Raw genomic sequence first — 15,027 nt, forward strand, 5'->3', positions numbered from 1 at the left:
TAATTTATTCACCGTCCATTTTTTTTATACAAAACTGATTTGATTACATAACTATCGATATCCGATTAACATGATTTTTTATAGACATATAATACTCGACGAGTTCTACATATTGAACGATTCAAATTATCAAAACAAAACCCGTGATAGACCTCTACAAACCCAACAACACAATCCAATCTGATTAAAGACAGGACTGCACGGAAGCCGGGCCCTTTTAACATTATCCCAAAAATTGATACATATCCTCAACTTCTCAAAATTTTCAAACCCTGTCTCGATTTTCAATCTAACCCTAATCCCCAAACACTGCTACCCTCCTACTTAATACGCGAGCTCTCTCTCTCTCTCTCTCTCTCTCTCTCTGTACATGTCGCGCTTGTCTCTCTTTTACGCACACACTCACTCACAGGTGCACCGAAGGCATTCGCCGGAGCTCTAGCGACTAGCATCTTCTTCCATAACTGTAGCCTCAGCATCTACTGCCGGAGCCGTAGCTCTGAGGTCATCTCTCTCTCTCTCTCTCTCTCTCTCTCTCTCTACATCTGTCGAATTCTCCGAAGTCATCATTATGCATGTTCTAGCTATTTCTTTCATGGTTCGAAATAGATTATATTTTTAATTTGAACTCATTTTGATTATCGTTCACAATTGATTATTTGAATTTTCTTCAAAATTAATTGATTGGAACCTGGTGGAATTCATTTTCCAGTATTTGGTTGTATAATAAAACCGAGGAAACGTTTTTGAGTGAACTATTTTAGCCCCAAAAGCCAATAACTGACTCATTAATCTAGTTTACGGTAGCCATTTTTCGAACAAAAATTGACACTTCTTGAGTGGCTGGGAATGATAGGGTTTTCCAGTGTTTGGTTGTTTGATGAAATGCATTGAAGAGCTGTGTGCCTAATATCATTGCCAATTTGGTGGGGCTGAAACGGAGCATTGTTTGTTTTGGGTTTTTATTTTATTTTTTTTGGTCGGATGTATGATAGGTTTTGGTTTTGTTACATAGAAGATTTTATTGTTTGGGTTTAGGGATGGCAATGGGGACCAACCCGTACTTACGGATTTTCCCTGTTTACCTATAGGATCAGTTAGGTACCAACTTTAGAATCCCCGATCGGAGATGGTTATATAAAATCCCCGATCGGAGATGGTTATATGCTAGCAACCGATGCACAGGCAATGCGTGTGCAATTTTGTCATGTTTCACAAACAAACAATATTAAATTATAAATTATTGGTGTTAAAGTGATGGAGTTTGGTGGTGTAATACAATATTTTGTGTGAAGATAATACATAATTTTTTTTTTTTTAAATTCCACATTTTAGTGCCTTTATGATATATATATATATATATATATAATCTTAAAAATAAAAATTATGAACATGCAAAAGCAAATTTACATCCAAATCCAAATATTTTTTAATATATTAATCTCAAAATACTAAAATTAACAAACCCCAAGGGGTTGGACTGGTAGCAATGCCTTAGGTCTTTGGGGTGTGCTCCTTCTAAGGTTTAGGGATCGAAACCTCTTAAGTGCTAACAATTCGTTGGGGCCATCGGATTGGGAGAAAATCCTTGAATTAACCGTGGTGTACTTGCAGGAAGCTCTTTATCAAGGGCCTGTACATGAATAAAAAGTTAGCCTTCACAACTCAACCACTATAACACACACTCCTTCACTAAAAGTAGAGCAATTCATCAAATTTATAATTTTTACTCATAATTTTACTTAGAAACAAGAATGTGTGGTTGAGATTTGCTATATACATGAACCCTACAATATGCCAATTAAATCTCAATCATGCTTCTTAATTTTAAAAATAATTTAATTGACAAATTTTTGAATAAATAAAATTTTCCTACATACGCACAAACACTACCCAATACCCACTTTTCAAGTTACCAAAGATTAACCCACTACATGGCCACCACCACACACACCACGAACGGCAGTCCCTAGCCACGCAAACCACCAAGACTTTTTAAAACATGATCAAACAGTGGCCGCTTGCCATCCTATAAGATTTACACATTCACACTAAAAATGGATAGAATAATAAAAGAAAGAAAATAAACATATTTACATACACTGTACTTGACTATTAGTAATTGGTAAAGAAAAATGCTATGAACCCCAAACATTTTACTAAATAAATTACCAATCACATACACGGGTGCCCATGTATGTGTTTGGTAATTTATTTAGTAAAATTTTTGGTAACTCTAGCATTACCCTGCAATTACATATAGTTAAAATGAATTAATTTGTAAAAGGGTGGAAATTATATTATTTTTGGAATAGAAATTTTGAAACAAAGAAAAGTGTCAACACCAACTCTGTGTTTCCATATATATGTAAAGAAGATTAGGGTTACCTCATTTTTGTTTCATTTTCTCACAGCTAGAGTGGCCTCACTATCTCACTCAGGGCGGCGGGCCTCCCAGCGGTGACGCTCAAAGACCAAAGTGGTTCACTTGCCAGGTAAGTTTCTACTTCGTGTTTTCTTTCTCTAAATACGTACGTATCTGCATGTGTATATATTGATATACAATGTCTATATTTGTGTCTATATATTTTTTCAATATTTGTATATTTATGTTTATACAATTATGAAATCAAAACCACCTTCTATACTTTGCAAAAGAAGAAAAAATAATTGAAAGAATAACTTTCACAATGCACAGAAGGTGTTTGGCTAAATGTCTGAATGAGTTTATATTTGTTTCTCAGCACAACTTTGTTCCTAGTGGGCTGTTCTCCACATGGTTTTGTTGATTTTGGGTTGGCGGACTCACAGATGAACTCCTTGTAGCATTCAATCAATAGTTAAATTCATTATAGTTTGGTTTGTCATTGATTTCTTTAAAAGCATGATTAGTTCAACAGATTAATTAAGCTTCTTGCTTGATTGACCTTATTCTAAATCATGGGTTTATACATCAAATTGCATTTTTAGTTTGTTCATCATTGGCTTTTGCCAAAAAAAAAAAAAAATGATAGTTTATATGAGAATTGCTGAGAATATTTACCAGTTAAAAAAAAAATGGGTCTGGGTTGGGGAAAACCGAACCAGTTAGGGGATGGGGAGTTCAAAAACCGCTCTGTTGCCCTCTTTTGCCATCTCTATTTGGGTTCATAAGGTTTGGCCATTTAAATGAAATCTTTGTGTTATTTTGATGCTGAGAGGTTACAAATTAATTTTCAGAAAATATTTTTGGCATTGCAAGTTTTCAGCCAAATGCCAGAAAATAATAATAGTGAATTTATTTTACACACAATTTTTGGGATAATGTATTTTTTTTCGAAAATTGTTAGTAGACTGTATGTTTGACTTTTATATGGAAAACGCTATTTTTGTTGGGGAAAAAAATATTTTCTTATTTCTTCATTCCACTTTCTCATCATTTGTATGATTTGGACTCCATGGATTTCTTCGAAATAAACAGATCATTAATAGGTTGTATGTTTGACTTTTATATGAAAAAAGTTATTTTTGTTAGGGAAAAAAATATTTTCTTATTCCTTCATTCCACTTTCTCATCATTTGTATGATTTGGACTCATTGATGACTTTAACATGGACTCTTTGCCCACATATTTCATTTTCTATTAATTATTTGATGGCTTCCTTTCATTTGTATATTCTTTGGCTAGATTCAATTTCTTACAGTCGCAAAATCGTTGCTTTTGAGACATAATTGTCCAAGAAGATAGGTAAGTTCGTATCCATTAATGATCAGTTGTTACTGTTGGCTAGTACTTGGCAAAGTTTATAAAGGCGAATGCGTAATGCAAGGCGCTTCACCTCTCATGAAGTGAGGCATAAATCTTAAGGCGTCAAGGTGTAACCATTTTGAATTTTAAAATTTTATACTTGTAAATAAATTAAATATTTTAAAATAGCAAAAATAATTAAAAATTAAATATAAATGTGTAATTACTTTTCTCCACAAGGTGGCAAACTATGTTACATGGACTCTTCAAATTAAATCAAATACCCGTGTCGGACATCCGACACTCGGACAAGGGTATGGGATATGTGTCGGATACTTTTCAACGGATACTTCTTATATAATTGTATATAACACTATTATTATATGTATATATTGTTATATAATTGCTATAAATGTCATTTTGACACTATAAGTTAAATATAATACCATTTTATCTCACATATTAGATTAAAAATATAAAAATATGACATATTTTTGCCGAGTCCGCGTATCCTTAAATTTATGATTTAATGAGTCCGACCTCTAGATACATACCCGCACCCGACACCCGTACCCGAGTCCATGTAACATTGGTGGCAAACACCTCATTGCAAATAAGGAAACTTACCCTTATTGAAAGTGAAATTGACATTCTTAACTTTAATGATTAAGCTTCTCACTTGAGTATTAAATTTTAGGGGTGGGCGCGGGTCGGTTGCGGCCACGGAACCTCCAATCTGCCATCCGTCCGCCAGATTGGCGGATTGGAGAAAATCAATCCGCATCCGTCCGCCAATCCGGCGGATGTGGATTGAGCGGTTTGGCGGACGCGGATGGATGCGAATCGGTTTGGCGGTTTAAAATTTTATAAATTTTCAATATAATTCAACTTGTGCATTTTCTCAAAAAAAAAAAAAAAGAAAAAAAAGAAAAGAAAGTATTACAGTCAATGACTTAAAAAAGTATTACAATCACTGTATACCTCATCCAAAGAAAGAAAGCTTGAAACTTTAGAATATCACAATCACTACATGTCTCATCCACATATACAATCATAGCATAATTCATCCACATAAAGTATTACAATCTGTGGTTCTAAAAATATAAAAACAATTCAAATCACCAAAACTATGAATAGAGCAGTAGTAGAGATCGTATGCCTCTCTATTGTGACATCTATATATGTTTTTGAAAACAAAAACCAACCAGCATATATCATATTTTCTATTTATTATTTTTAGAGTTAGATTTAAAAACCAAAAAATATAGATAAATTATATGTTTATTTTTTTCAATTCAAAAAATATATTCAAGTTGAAAACTTTTTTTCAACAGAATATTTAAACTCATTTTCAATTGAAAACACAAACAAAATATTTAAACAAATTGAAAATACAAAGTCTTATAAATTAGTAGGGGTGTTTGCGGTTTGGCGGTTCGGTTGCGGCCAAAGGAATCTCAAATCCGCCATTCGTCTACCAAATTGGCAGATTGGAGAAAATCAATCTGCAACCGTTCGTTCGTCATCACGCATCCGTCCAAAATGTGGCGGATCGGTTCGGTTCGGTTCGGTCGGTTTTGACGGATTGGTATATCCGCTGCTTACCTCTATTAATTTTGTGTTTTTTCTTGATTGATCATTTACTTAATTTTTCCTATAAAATATAATTGCAAAAGTGATTTTTTTTATTTTTTGGTTTTCTATATATATACCATTTGCTAGACTAAGGCTAAGTTTGGGAACTTGTAAAAAAGTCAAAAAGTTACTCAAAAAGTTAAAAAGTTAACACTATTCACCAAAAGTCAACAATTACGGCTGCACAACTCCCAATTCGAATTTTTCCCTACAAATTAATTTTTACAATTTTTTATTACATATTTTTTTATAAAAAGTCAAAAAGTTAACCCAAACATCTATGTTTTCAACCTCAATTTTTTAGTCCAAAAAGACAAAAAGTGTACTTATTTGGGACACTCCAAACAACCCTTAAGTTTAACAAGAACCTAAGACAAGCTCTTTATATGCGTATTCCTCATATGCTTATGTGCCAAAGCGTACAAGGCGTACCTAAGGCGCATGCCTCAGACTGTATTATGCGCATGGCTTTGGGGAGTATATCTCAAATATCAAAGCCTTGATGTGTTTTTGCCTTGAGGCGAGCATCGAGGCGAGCCTCAATAAAGCATTTTAAAACTTTGGTACTTGGTAGAAGTTATTTCTTGCATTATTAAATTAGGGTGATTACACATAAAAATAGGTTTGTGTGCCTAAATTTTCCATGCAACCATTACATATCCACTTAGATTTTGGTCCTTTTTTTTAATGGAGTCTAGTATACTGAAATTTGAGAAATCCTAACATTCTTAAATCAGTTTGAAAATCTAATACGAGCATCATAGCATTCTAACGATGTTAAGAATGAAAACTTAAATGGACATTTTAGTCATTTTAATTTTTTAAATACACACTAACACATGCCTAAGGGAAAGAAGTCCAAACTCTGAGCCCACACACTACCCTCAAAAAGGCCTGTGTTACCAATAAGGTGAGGCGTTAGTATACCTCCTGTAGGTTATTGATCTATATTGTCATCAATTTGGATGCTTATGTGAACTGCCTGATTACTGAAAACTGAGGATTTTTGGAGGGACGGGTTTTAAACTTGTGGGTATGGAAACTCTCAGCTCAGCTTCATATATTTTGAATTTGAATTTGTTGATGCATGAAAGCAAGTACATACAGTGGACTTGAGATGCTTGCTGGGCTACAGAATATAAGGGAACTGTTAATGCCATTTGATTCAGATGCACAAGGAGCTACCATTATGCTGTTTCGAGTTTCAACAGCAATCTATGCTCCTCTCTGACATCCTGGTCGGATATTCATACCCCTGTTTAGGATACTCGGCTATTCTTGCTTGAATTCAATTTTTATGTCTTTTAAAATTTAAAGGGACATGATAGTGGGATATGTTGCTTCTCAAGCTGTGCTCTTTGTTCCCTAATATATAAGAACAGGTTTTTAATGAATAAAAAAGGAAAAAAAAAGAGCTGCAAAACATAAGCATGCTTCATGACCTTATTTACTTCAATAGTTTTACTTGTTTTTTCTATGCAACAGATATGTTCACTGAACATGTTTCTTGATTTTGTTTATTTTATCAAAAAGGAAAAATTACGATGTCACCAAATGTAACCTAAAGAAATGAAGTTGCCTCTCTTTCACTCCATATTGTTGATTTACTTGTGAAACAACTTGGGTATGTTTGGTTTGCATTTGGGAGATGAGTTTTAGAAAAAAAATTTTAAAAAATTGTTTGGTTTGAGTTTTTCTCAAAAAATTTTCAAAATCACTTTCTCTCTCTTACACATCAATCAATCACTTTTTCTCTCTCCTCTCTCCTTCTCAATCACTTTTTCTCTCACACGCATCTACTCAAATTCTCCCAAAATATCAAATCATCCCAAACTCCCAAAAAAACAACTCTCCCAAAATATACAACCAAACAAACCAAAAAAATTTCTAAACTCTCTCCTCAATTTTTTTTTGAAAAACAACTCTCTAAAAAACAAACCAAACAAGCCCCTTATGTTTACTAGTTTGTACTTTACATTGAAAGCTCCTCCACCCTCTCTTATTTACTATTCAGTCTGAAGCTTAATTCCTTAAAATTTATCTTTTTGGATTGGATTTGATACACAGACTCACATGCACATGAAATAACATTATACTGCTATAACAGACGCTTAAGTTACACACACAAACACTTGGTTGACTGTACGTAAAGTTTCAAAGGAGATAAGACAATACTAGCATAATCATTAGTTATGTTCTTTGACATGACCAGTATTTGAAGCCTGTGAGAATGATCAAAATATTTATTCTAAAGTGTACACCATTGGAAAGCCCACTTGATGTGCTAAGAACCACTTCAGTGAAGGTGAAAATTTAAAACCCAAAATTCATGGTCTGATTCGCTGGATCATTTTGTTAAAACCTATCACCTACTTCACCCACTTAAACCTACTCCACTAAACCTAACCCACTACACCACTACCACCTCACCTACTCCACTAAACCTAACCCACTACACCACTACCACCTCCACTTCACCTACTCCTTACCTACTACACACTCACCCTCTTCTATATATAGGAATCATGAATCATTGTAATAGATATCCATATATATCAATCAATAATACAATTCTCTCTATTTCTCTATACATAATTAATTCTCTCTATTTCTCTTTATACATTAAATTACTACATGGTATCAGAGCTATAGGTTAAAGATCTTGGTGTTCTTCGCCTTCCGGCGGGCGGCAACCTTGCCTTGACCGCCCGCCGGACCTCAACCTATTCCGCTTATTTTCTACACAACACATACCTTCACTTTGAAACCAGAGAACATTTTGCTTTCAAGCCCTCACAGTGATGCAGTGCTAAAGATTGCTGATTTTGGTCTCTCAAGAATTTTACATCCTAATGATCACGCAGAGACAGTTTGCGGGTCTCCACTGTATATGGCCCCAGAAATTCTGCAATTTCAGCAATATGATGCCAAGGTTGACATGTGGAGTGCTGAATGTCCAGTCGTGTTCATGTCTTCCATTTTCCGAGCTCATCCCTTACGGTAATGCCAGGATGAGAGAGAGAGGTACATCACCAATTCCAGAGGAATGAAGCTGTTCACACAGTCGTGTGCCCCGCTGGCAAGTCACCGTACTTGGATTCGATATATTTCGATATCGCAGACTTGTTTGAGCCGTCCTTCTCCTTCAAAGCGTCAAGGGGAAGATCATCGGAATAGTCGCCGTCGTCCACGGGTTCACCGGCGAGTCGAGCTGGCTCATTCAGCTCACCTCCGTCCTCTTCGCCAAGTCCGGCTTCGCCACTTACGCCATCGATCACCAAGGCCACGGCTTCTCCGAAGGTCTCTCTCTGCTTCCAGATCTCCAGAAATCGATTGGAACCCTCGGTCAAGCTCTCCGCTCTGGCCGTGCTCAATACGTCTCCGCCTTGTTCGCGACATGCTACGGTTGTCTGCTGCCGGTTTTGAAGGTGCCTTCAAGAGGGACTGTACAGATCTATTCTGATTTGGCTCCTTTGCTTGAAGAAATTAGGGACTTCAAGACCGATTTGAGGCCTTTGGATGTTCCTGCTGCTTCGTCTTCATCAAATTCGAGTTTCTTGTCTGATCTCACTAAGACCAATCCATCTGCCAGAGCTACAACACCCATCTCTTCTTTCTTTCAGATTCCTTTTCTCTCACAAGCATATGTCTCACAGACCCATCGTTCCTCACTCTTCTTCAATACCCTTCACTCTCCACACTCACTCCTCCATCACCATCATCAAAACCATCATTCACAATGGACAACTTTCTGAATATAATATAACCCACTATGTTTGTCCTCCACAATGGACAACCACCCACATGCCTTCTCTCTCTCATCTTTTCACTTTCCAACCCACTTTGCATCCACCGCCACTTTCCCCACTTTCTTTATTTTATATATATATATATATATCTCTTTTTTTATTATGAAAAAAAAAACAAAAAAAAAAAACTTAAAAAAAAAAAAAAAAAAAAAATCATCTCTCCTCCGTTTGATTTCAAACTCCATTATTTTTATTTATTTTCTCCAAACCACTTTCCTTATTTCCCCCATCTTTCATTTTTGATTTCAAATATATTTTTATTATTTCTTTCTTTATTTTTCTTTCACCTTATTTTTAATCTTTTTCCAATTCCATTCATACCATCTAGCTTTGCACACCAAACCATATTTTATTCATCTCAGGGATCAACCCCGATCACAATTTTACACAAAAAAAAAAAAAAAAAAAACAAAATACAAACAAACAACCACATTCACAGGTGGGATTTTTTCTTCTCTACTCTGCCGCCGGTCTTTTCTTCTTGCCTCCGTCCTGGGCGGCCCTTGCCGGTGTTGCCTCCGTGTTTCCCACTCCACTGGGCATGATCACTACTCCCTGCTCCTCCACTGCAGCATATGGCGGTCCTCCAAATCGGAACATCACGGTGGCCTTCCGTTTCAGCTCCTTGTTTTCCGCCTTTAGCACACTTATCTCTGCTCGCGCATCCTTATACATGCGTTGGAGCAGAGCCAGCTGGGAGTTTAACTGTTGCACCTCATTTGTCCTGCTCTGCAGCCGGTGCGACAAGTTTGTGACCGCAGTCATGGTTTTCACACATGACTTCAGAGTATACTGATTGGCCTCAATATCAGTTTGCACCGCCATTTTTTGCTCCACCGACCGCATCGGAAAGTTCAACGGAGCAAACACAGAGGTGTTTGGTTGAGGTTCACTGGCCACCGCACCAGTTCTCTCTCTTGTTGTCTCATTAAGGTCTGGAAAGAGAGTGAGCAGACTACGGGACGAAGAGGCCATTTTCTGGGCAACCGAGTATTACAGAGTGTTTCAAGATTTGCAGCTCTTAGAGACACTCTCTCAGCAAAAGGAACTCTCTCTCTCAACAACACGAAGAGTTTTTTTCAGAGTTTTTTAGCGGGTTTTCTGCCTCAGCCTCAGCCTCCGCTTCGATTTATAAAGACCTTGACGAAGAGGCAGACACGCGCATCATGAGCCGCTCGGCGCTCGCCGACAACTTGGCACGCCTTTTGATGGCACGTCTTTTTATGGATTGGGCACGCCTTTTGATGGCACGCCTTTTTATGGATTGGGCACGCCTTTTGATGGCACGCCTTTTGAAAGATTGGGCACACCTTTTGAGTGTGCGACTTTTTATGGGTCCGACAAGACTCTGTAAACTGTCCCGACATTGATTCCGGTTAGCTCCTTCATGGGTCCGACAAGACTCTGTAAACTGTCCCGACATTGATTCCGGTTAGCTCCTTCATGGGTCCGACAAGACTCTGTAAACTGTCCCGACATTGATTCCGGTTAGCTCCTTTATGGGTCCGACAAGACTCTGTAAACTGTCCTGACATTGATTCCGGTTAGTTTCTACAAGGGTCCAGCAAGACTCTGTAAACTGTCACAACAACTGTCACAACATTGTCTGCTACAACGGTCCGACATGACCCCGTAAACTGTCTTCTACATCGGTCTGACACAACCATCCAGTGTCCTCTACAACGTTATGACACCACCATACAGTGTCTTCGCCATCGGTCTGACACGACCATACAGTGTCTCCTATCCTCTTTTCTTTTATGTATTCGTCTATTTTCTTATTTTGTTACTCTCTCCAAACTCAAGTTGGCTAGTTTCTATCCCCCTTGAGTTTGCGGGGGGCTGTTAAAACCTATCACCTACTTCACCCACTTAAACCTACTCCACTAAACCTAACCCACTACACCACTACCACCTCACCTACTCCACTAAACCTAACCCACTACACCACTACCACCTCCACTTCATCTACTCCTTACCTACTACACACTCACCCTCTTCTATATATAGGAATCATGAATCATTGTAATAGATATCCATATATATCAATCAATAATACAATTCTCTCTATTTCTCTATACATAATTAATTCTCTCTATTTCTCTTTATACATTAAATTACTACACATTTGTACACAATTTGGTGACTTCAACCATTTTATCTTGATCGAATTGTTCGATGGTGTTAATTAGAAAATATCTGAGATTTTTTTGTAGGGAAATAATAAAAAAATGAGTTTTTCTGTCTCCCTTTCTTTCTTCTTCAATACCATCTTATTATTGTTATTATTATTTTTCTAAATTACTACAATTGACTGACCTCTTCAAAGTTAGAAAATTAGCGTGTGGGGTTTGGATGGGAAGAAGGGTGAGGCATTTTCTTTTTAACATACAGAGATGGTATATTTAAACAACTTATGGTGGATTTACTGTTGTTTTGTGGACTGAAGGTGCTTTTGAACGTGATGCTGAAACTTGATTAGCCTTAAATATATTATGTTTGTGATTCAATTACATAACTGTTATTGTAAGCTGGGTAATTATGTTATACAGGAAATAGCCGCCATCAATGGAAGTAGAAGTGGCTTTTGAAAAATTAGCATTTGATTTAAACAAAACTTTGAACAATTGGTTTTAGCAGTGGCTTGGATTTTTGTTGGTGGTGCTATCCAGATGATTCATATGTTCTTCAAATACTATGAAAAATATAATGAAGTCATTTAATTTTTGTGGGACCAACAAAGGCCCTTGACTACTTAGAATGGGTGTCTTAGAATGATACAAATGCCTGAGGATCTGTTGTTGCATGGACATATTCTGTAAATAGAATGAGGTGCTCCCTTACTAGGCGAGATGCTTGGGTTTGAGTCTTACTGCTGTGTTAAGTACCTTCCCCTTCTCGAATTCCCCCTCCTACTGATTTAAAAAAAGAAAAAGGAAAAAAAAAAGAGAGGAGTTCTATGTTACATGGACTCAGGTATGCGTGTCGGGCACATATATGTATCTATAGGTTGGACTTGTCCAGCTATAAATTTAAGAGTACGCGGACTCGGTAAAAAAATGTCATATTTTTATATTTTTAATAAAGTACGTGGGATAAAATGGTGTTATATGTAACTTACAGTGTCAAAAAGACATTTTTAGCAATTATACAATAATATGTACATATAATAATAGTGTTTTATACAATTATATAAGAAGTGTCCCTTGAAAAGTATCTGATACATATCCAATACCCTTGTCCAAGTGTCGGGTGTCTGACACGGGTATTTAGTTTATTTTGAAGAGTCCGTGTAACATAGGTTCTGATATAGGTATCAAGTCCGTTTACCTTGCTTGAACAGCTAGCGTAATTAGCTGCTCTAGAGTTAATCCTTGAAACTCTTTTAGTTTTGATATTGATGGACACTTTTTTTATTTTTTATTTTTATTTATTTTTTTTAATAATTTTCCTTTCAATAATGAAAAAGATTGATGCCTCATCCTATATGTAATTATATTAGTAATATAGATTTTGTTGTTTGAGTGCAGACTTCACCTTCATTGGAAGACAACTGTTTCTTTGCTTGGACAGTATATGTAGCAGTTTTTATGGGAAACTTTTTCCATTTACCTTCACCATGAAATCCTGTCTCTTGTAGGCAGTCCCTCTTCCATATACAAAGACAGAAGGCAGTGTGTTCCATGCACAGGATCCATCATGCAAACAGCTTCACATCTTTCTCCAATCTTTTACTTGTTTGAAAGGTCTCCTTTTGTCTCTCTTTGTCTTTCTATATGTATATACACATTCATCTCCTCTGTTTATTGACTTTTAACATGTTTACATTTTCTAACCAAATTTCAGGAGAAGCACTATTAAACCCAGTGGTTGGATGAAAACAAAAATCCGATATTCTAGTCAACTTCCCCGAAGACTCAAGTTCACTGGAAGAGATGAGGCTTGCAAGTTCCCCTCAGGTGTCCAAAAAACCAGACTGTTTGTGATTCCTAATACAGATGACGGTCACCCGCATGTGTCTGTCTCTGAAGAAACTACACACCCAATCAATGCCTTGAATCATGAAACAAACACATTTTTGAGCAATTGGTCTCCTCCCAGGTACCTGTGGAGGGGATTATCAGTTCTTATTCTCGCAGGACAGGTGATTATTAGGACTTTAAAGGGTAAGGTCCATTGGAGGAACACTCTTCAACAGCTAGAGAGAGTCGGTCCCAGATCAATTGGGGTTTGTCTGTTAACCTCAGCCTTTGTTGGCATGGCATTCACGATTCAGTTTGTTAGAGAGTTCACGAGGTTAGGGTTAAACAGATCAGTTGGTGGGGTATTGGCGCTAGCTTTCTCAAGGGAGCTGAGTCCTGTGGTCACATCAGTAGTAGTTGCGGGTCGTATTGGGAGTGCATTTGCTGCTGAGTTGGGAACAATGCAGGTTTCTGAGCAAACCGATACCCTAAGAGTTCTTGGGTCGGACCCAGTAGATTATCTGGTGACACCAAGGGTCATTGCTTCATGTGTTGCTTTACCGATTTTGACCCTGATGTGTTTCACAGTAGGGATGGCATCGAGTGCTCTCCTGGCTGATAGTGTTTATGGGGTTGGCATTAACATTATTTTGGATTCTGCCCAGAGAGCTCTCAGATCATGGGATCTAATTAGTGCAATGATCAAGTCGCAGGTTTTTGGTGCGATCATATCTGTCGTGAGCTGTGCGTGGGGGGTCACCACGTTGGGAGGTGCCAAAGGTGTTGGAGAGTCGACAACTTCAGCTGTGGTGCTCTCTCTTGTTGGTATTTTTATTGCTGATTTTGCCCTTTCTTGTTGCTTCTTTCAGGGAGCTGGAGATTCACTCAAGAATTGCGTATGATGTGTCCAAACATTTTGTCAATTTGGATTTGTATGTCTATTAGTTCCTTCTTTGTTGTTGGTTCTGTTTAAAATGGCTCCAAACACAAGCAGATGAACCATAAAATGGATTGGAATCCATGTATAATAGGTGGAAGCTTGATTCACCTTTAGGTGTTGATGTTTGTCTCCCTCATTTTCTTCTCTTCTAATGGTTATGGTTGTTTTGTTCTTAGTTCTCTTCGTACTTCCATTATTTGCTCTAATGGTCTACTGTTTGTGCTGGTTGGGTTGTCTTGATTTTATTACGAATGCTGGGTGCTCTGAGGCACATGTATGGGTCTACTTTTATTTTATTTTTTTATAAAAATAATAAGATATATTTGGAAGTATATCTAACACCTGTTGGAAGTATTTGATGAGTATCGATAACGCACAGGTATCCGACATGGACATAAATGCATTTTTGAAATTTGGATTCTTATATATAACTTCTGATGGCATTCTTTTATGCTGTGTCTGGTTGAGAGATTTGAGGAGGGATTTGGAAAAGGAAATGAAAAAGGTAGGTGAAATGTGAATAAAATATACTTATATTTTATCTAGTTTCACATATATTTTTCTTTTTTCTTTTTCCTTTTTCTTTCCTTTTCCCTTTCTAAATCTCTCAACCAAACACAGCATTAATAATATCTTATTTATATTGACTGTAATTTATTTAGGTTGGGTTTGGATTATGAATTTAGGTAGATTTTTAGAAATTTTTACCTTTTTATTTTTCTTTTTTTAAATTCATGATTCAAGTAGAGTTTAGTGTCATTGTGTATTGAAAAACGTATTTATGTATTGTTCATGATTTTATCGTGGTCTTTTGAATACCTTACATTTGTTTAGACCACCTTGTGGTTAAGTAGTGATGAACTAACAGTTTCCTTAAAGTTCTGCAATAGTAGCAATGCCGGGGAGATTTTTGTGATATTTGGTTATAATTTATTGTCGTGTTGGTTATGACAT

At 36.8% G+C, this 15,027-nt stretch overlaps 1 protein-coding gene across 5 annotated transcripts; it reads left to right on the forward strand.

Annotated features, from left to right (window-relative positions):
- Positions 1 to 215: 215 nt before the first annotated feature.
- Positions 216 to 14,248, forward strand: ABCI14 (trigalactosyldiacylglycerol 1). Of its 5 annotated transcripts, none has more exons than XM_082878016.1 (5): positions 220 to 504; positions 2,415 to 2,495; positions 3,668 to 3,727; positions 12,702 to 12,917; positions 13,018 to 14,248. In XM_082878016.1, the coding sequence occupies exons 4-5, from the start codon at positions 12,871 to 12,873 to the stop codon at positions 14,033 to 14,035; spliced, it is 1,065 nt and encodes a 354-aa protein (XP_082734142.1). In that variant the 5' UTR covers positions 220 to 504; positions 2,415 to 2,495; positions 3,668 to 3,727; positions 12,702 to 12,870; the 3' UTR covers positions 14,036 to 14,248. The 5 variants fall into 5 exon arrangements, with proteins under 5 accessions (XP_028124571.1, XP_082734142.1, XP_028124572.1 ...); XM_028268771.2 differs by lacking the exon at positions 3,668 to 3,727 and adding an exon at positions 6,457 to 6,600; XM_082878017.1 differs by lacking the exon at positions 3,668 to 3,727 and adding an exon at positions 6,457 to 6,600 and having other exon boundaries at positions 12,812 to 12,917.
- The last annotated feature ends 779 nt before the right edge of the window (positions 14,249 to 15,027 follow it).

The sequence above is a fragment of the Camellia sinensis genome, chromosome 7 (genome assembly GCF_055761805.1).
Source record: "Camellia sinensis isolate YWXY chromosome 7, ASM5576180v1, whole genome shotgun sequence".
In the NCBI taxonomy this organism is placed as follows: domain Eukaryota; kingdom Viridiplantae; phylum Streptophyta; class Magnoliopsida; order Ericales; family Theaceae; genus Camellia; species Camellia sinensis.